This window comes from Prosopis cineraria, unplaced genomic scaffold, assembly GCF_029017545.1.
Source record: "Prosopis cineraria cultivar Desert tree isolate PC_DT_omini unplaced genomic scaffold, ASM2901754v1 PC4, whole genome shotgun sequence".
NCBI classification, from domain to species: Eukaryota; Viridiplantae; Streptophyta; class Magnoliopsida; order Fabales; family Fabaceae; genus Prosopis; species Prosopis cineraria.
This window is the reverse complement of record NW_026555335.1, coordinates 29847329-29852101: the sequence shown is the minus strand read 5'-3', so window position 1 is coordinate 29852101 and position 4773 is coordinate 29847329. Positions and strand designations below refer to the sequence as shown.

Sequence of the window (4773 nt, the reverse complement as noted above, 5' to 3'; positions counted from 1 at the left end):
AATTTTCATTTTGCATATGATGATGCTCAAATTCTTATAATGGAGGAAATTGTCATGATATGGCAAGAAATGGTTCTAATGGAAAAAATAGGCCCGAAGCTTTATTAAATGGGTTGTAGTGAGTGGAAGTCACTTAGGACATGGGAATGAGAATATAAAGCAAATGAAGACTGGAGGGCATTGGGGAAGAGATGGAAGAATTTTGATGAAACTGTCTCCCTTTATTTCTCTTCTTTCTGGATACTTCGTCTTCTTGCTATTTCCCTGTTATGCAATTTTGAATTTTCATAGTTGTACTCAGCAACATGAAATTGAATAGCTATGGTTGTTAATTTAATCTTAATTGCGGAAACTAATACAATGGTATATTTCCCCGTATTTCCACTGTGCTTCCTGTTATTTTCACTCATTGAGAGAAGTGATCGTGACAGAAATTGAAGGTCACGTAAATTCATGATCAGAAAGACAGAATATGTAATATGATTTTTGTAAGAAAAATATATATGAAAACATAATTAGGGTTGTTTATGGGCATGGCATTAATTTTGAAGATGGATAATATGGTATTTATTTTTTTTATTTTGGCCCACTGATATTTATCGCTGGTTACCTACAATTGTGGCATCAATGGTTTGACTTTGATTCACATGGCACGACAAGTTTTATTACATAAATGAATAAAAACATAAATATTAGAATAAGATTATTCATTTAAAATCTTGATAACTTATTTAATGGTTGATGATGATGTTGATATCTTCGATGACAATAAGCTATTTAGCCAAATAACTTATAAAATTTATTTTCCAAAAGTGATGATCACTTGCCACCGGTTAAGTGAGATTTTACTTTTTCAATATGAATTTATTAAAAGTCTAATTTATGTTCTTTTTAATATGTTAATAATATTAATAATATAATAACGATTTATTTCATGTTGTACATTTGTTTAATATAAGTATAATTATATTTTTATTCATTGTTAGACATATCCATTTTAAGTATAAATAAATAGATAAATATAAGTGAGATTATAACAAAAATCAATTTCTGCATATTTAGTAGTGATTTTATAGACAACTACAATATATGTTTCTCACTACACATATCACTCATAAATTGCTATCATAAAAGATACTTCCTCCGTTTTAAATTATAAAATATTTTTAAATAAAATCTCACATATTAATAAATCTTTTTAAATACACTTAACAACCTTATCTTTTTAAAATAAAAATATAAAATTTTAAAAATATTCATTATTTAATACATTAAAAAGAGAAAGAACATAAATTAACTATAGAGAGAGAAAACAATATTAAAATTTGTACATTTAATGAAATTTTAATTTATTCAAAATTTTTTATATTTTGAAACAAATAAACTCCTTAAAAATATCTTATAATTTAGGATAGAGGGAGTACTATTATGAAGTTGTTATTATCACCCATAAATACCCCTAGCTCTTGTGTCTCATTTACTTCATTTCTTCTCCTCATCCCCTTCTTCCATTCCATCGTTTCTCTCTACTCTTCTAGTAAAATTTCTCTCTTTCTTTTTTACATTATTTCATTTTATTATTTTTATTATATTATTATAAGTTCTTCTTCCCCTCTTCAACTTCATTTTAATCTACTAGCATTTTCTTCTTCTATACAATCTTCTTCTACTATCATTTCTTCATTCCAATATCTTCCAACAAATTTATCTACTCCTTCAATCCATTCAAACAAATAAAATTATTAAATTTTATATAAATTAAATTTAAAATATGTATACCACTTAAATATTAAAAATTTCTTGTTGGACAAAATAAATTTACTTATGAATTTTTTAAAAAAATTATTTTTAACTCAATAATTTTAATTTTAAAAGAAATTCTGGAAATTAATAGAGATTTTAAAAAAAATAAAAAACTTTTGTAGTGGTTCTATAAACATCTAAAAACATAACTAGTAAATAATTTAAAATTTAACGCTAGAGGGATATTTAAAATTTTAAACTTTTTAGCAGCACTACAAAATAAACTTGCAAATTTCAAATTTTTAAACCTTGTAGTAGTTATCGCAATAAGTGTTGGCACTAATTTTCAAATTTTCAAAATTATTACCGCTACAAAGCTCCCTCAAAAAACAGTTTAAATTTGTTTTCTCAACATCCAAGTCATTCGTCATCGCAGTTTATAGCGTTTTGTGCAACCGTTGCACTATTTGAAGTGGTTTGACTTTTATAATGGTAGTTTTTTGCAAATGCCACCATGCTGCTCACTACAGTACATTTAGTAGCGGTTTGCAGCTACTAAAGGGGTTTAAAAGTGTTACTAAAGTCTTTTTTTTTTTTTTTGTATCATAGCTTATTATATATTTATATATAAAATAAATTATGTGGAAGTCGTAGATATGTAATATAATTGTGTGCTCGGCTTGGCTGAATTCAGATTAATTGGAGATTATGGCTTTGAATGCTAATTAACTTTATCTTGGAGATAATAAACTTCTATCATGAGAAAAGTAGTACACTAAATGAGTACATAAATTAAAATTTCATTATTATTTAGAGAAACATTTCAATAATTAAACAAGGACATAATTAATTAAGGGCACTTGGGTCCTCCTTCCTTGGTCTTCCAATTGTTATAGCAAGGACACTCTTCCTTATGACCATATGTTCCTGATGGCACACACAAACACTTCTGGCAACACTTATTGCAGAAAGTCAAACATGCCTTTCTGTATTGAGTGTTTGAACATCGATAATCACATGCACTTGCACATTCTGAGTAATTAGAAAGCAATAAGCATATCATTCGTATAAATAATTATAACTAGTTCATTAAAATATCATATGATGATTGTTCTTTTATCAACAATATATTTATATTGTTATGTAAGAATTTTTTAGAAAATTGATTTGTACACTTACGTTCTGGACGAAGTGATCCTTCTCCACCAGCCTGAACAATTTGAAAAGAAGGGGGCAAAATTAGAATCACACATACACATGCGTATTATATCTATAAAGGGAGAATTATGTATATACAAATTCCATCTAAGACAATTAATTACTCCTGGTTTTATTGACAACTGAGCTTAGGTTGTCATTCTATTAAATTAGTTGTCAATGAATTTTGGAGTAATTAATTATTGGGATCTTAAAATAATTCTCCTATATATATATATATATATGATTTTATTAGAGTCTATGGGACAAAAAGTCAATTTGATTTTATATTTGGTTTAATTTTTAAATGACTTATCAAGTATTTTGGTGTAAAATTGCACCGGACGTTGACTCTTGAATGAGGTTTATTTGTATTGTTATTAGTTTTATATCGGGAAACTTTACAAGATATGTGGACTCTTCCAAAACTTGTGCTTGTGGCACTTAAACTGTTGATTTATTTTGGCATTTAAATGCACATGGGATTTTAGTAAATATTTTAAAGTAAGTTACAATTTCGACTCCAAAATATGAAGAGCTAATATAGATATTCGCATTTCGATCATGGTTAAACAAAAATACTAAAAAAACAAAAAAGTAAACGATTGATTACATATTATAATAACATATAAAAAAATCTGTGGCTTAGTGGATTTGGATTTACTGAAGGATAAATGGAAGAAACAGTGGTAAAAGTCCATTTTTAATTTTACACAAAGCTGTTAAAAAAAATCAGCCTTATTATATAAAAAATTTTAAAACAAAAAAATATCAAAAATAGTTCCAAAAATAAGTAAAAAATTGAAAATCCTCAAGCTAAATAAAAAAGAAAGGAGAGAAAAAAGGATGGACTCACATGAGCAACTGGAAGGAAAAAAGCCAGAGCGAGGAGTATTAGAAGAAATGCAGAACGAAGAATCACCGCTTTTGCCATGATGCAATTCAGTCACACACTGTGCTTTCAGTCTCTTCTACAAAATTAATTGAGACTTCAATTTGTGTTGGATTGATCGATTTATAGAGGTGAAAAGAATTCAGGAATAGTAATGAATTTATTAGTATTAATGACATTAGATTTCTTCGTTCAAAATAAGAAATTAAATGACATTAGATTCACGGAATGTTATTTGATTTTCAACCATGGAAAAAAGAAATTCTTGAAAATGATGATTTCATTAAGATCATTGATTGCAAGATTCAACTATAATCAACGAAGAAAAATAATGGCCTCCTCTTTTCTTTTCTTTTTTTATTTGGCTTTCTCTCTCATTTTAATATATTTTTTAAACATTTTATTATAGTACACATTAGAAAGAACAATTAATACTTCCTATGTTTTTCTACGAGAAATTCTCGGATGGAACGATGCTCTATGTCATCGATAATTTATTCAATAAAATTGCACTGATCTAGACAAATAAAATCTTATATGTCATTTTTTTAATGACTTCATTTTTATAATATAATATAATATAATGCCTATTTAATTGCATGTATAATATAATGCATATGTTATATCATTAATATTAGAATTAATTTAGATTTAGTGAAATCTGAATGCATCTTATATGTCATTATTTTTAAGGACTTTAATGTCATAAGATAAAAAAAAAAAAAAAGATGATGGATCTCTTACGGAAGGGCAATTTTGCTCTTGAAAAATTTTTTGAGAGGAATATTACTTCACCTTTCAGTATAAGATATCTAATGCTACTAAAAAAAAAAAAGTTTAGGAGAAAAAATTGTCTTTAACCCTTGATTCTTGGAGCCTTTGCATAGATAGCCCATATTATAAGACCAAATTAAAAAAATAGCCTATCCTTTCTTAAATTT

General features: G+C 26.7%; 1 protein-coding gene across 1 annotated transcript; it reads right to left on the bottom strand.

The window, feature by feature from the left end:
- Positions 1-2593: 2593 nt before the first annotated feature.
- LOC129307938 (gibberellin-regulated protein 12-like) lies at positions 2594-3874 on the bottom strand. The gene is made up of 3 exons (XM_054948890.1): positions 3797-3874; positions 2923-2953; positions 2594-2775 (listed from the first exon to the last, which is right to left on the bottom strand). The coding sequence occupies exons 1-3, from the start codon at positions 3872-3874 to the stop codon at positions 2594-2596; spliced, it is 291 nt and encodes a 96-aa protein (XP_054804865.1).
- Positions 3875-4773: the final 899 nt, after the last annotated feature.

What these genes read in the sequence shown, in the direction of transcription:
- LOC129307938 (XM_054948890.1), bottom strand. Translation starts at nt 3,874, where the DNA reads ATGGCAAAAGCGGTGATTCTTCGTTCTGCATTTCTTCTAATACTCCTC. An exon ending in TTTTCCTTCCAGTTGCTCAT is followed by an intron (nt 2,954 to 3,796) that starts GTGAGTCCATCC and finishes CAAATTGTTCAG; the next exon opens with GCTGGTGGAGAAGGATCACT. An exon ending in AGGATCACTTCGTCCAGAAC is followed by an intron (nt 2,776 to 2,922) that starts GTAAGTGTACAA and finishes CTAATTACTCAG; the next exon opens with AATGTGCAAGTGCATGTGAT.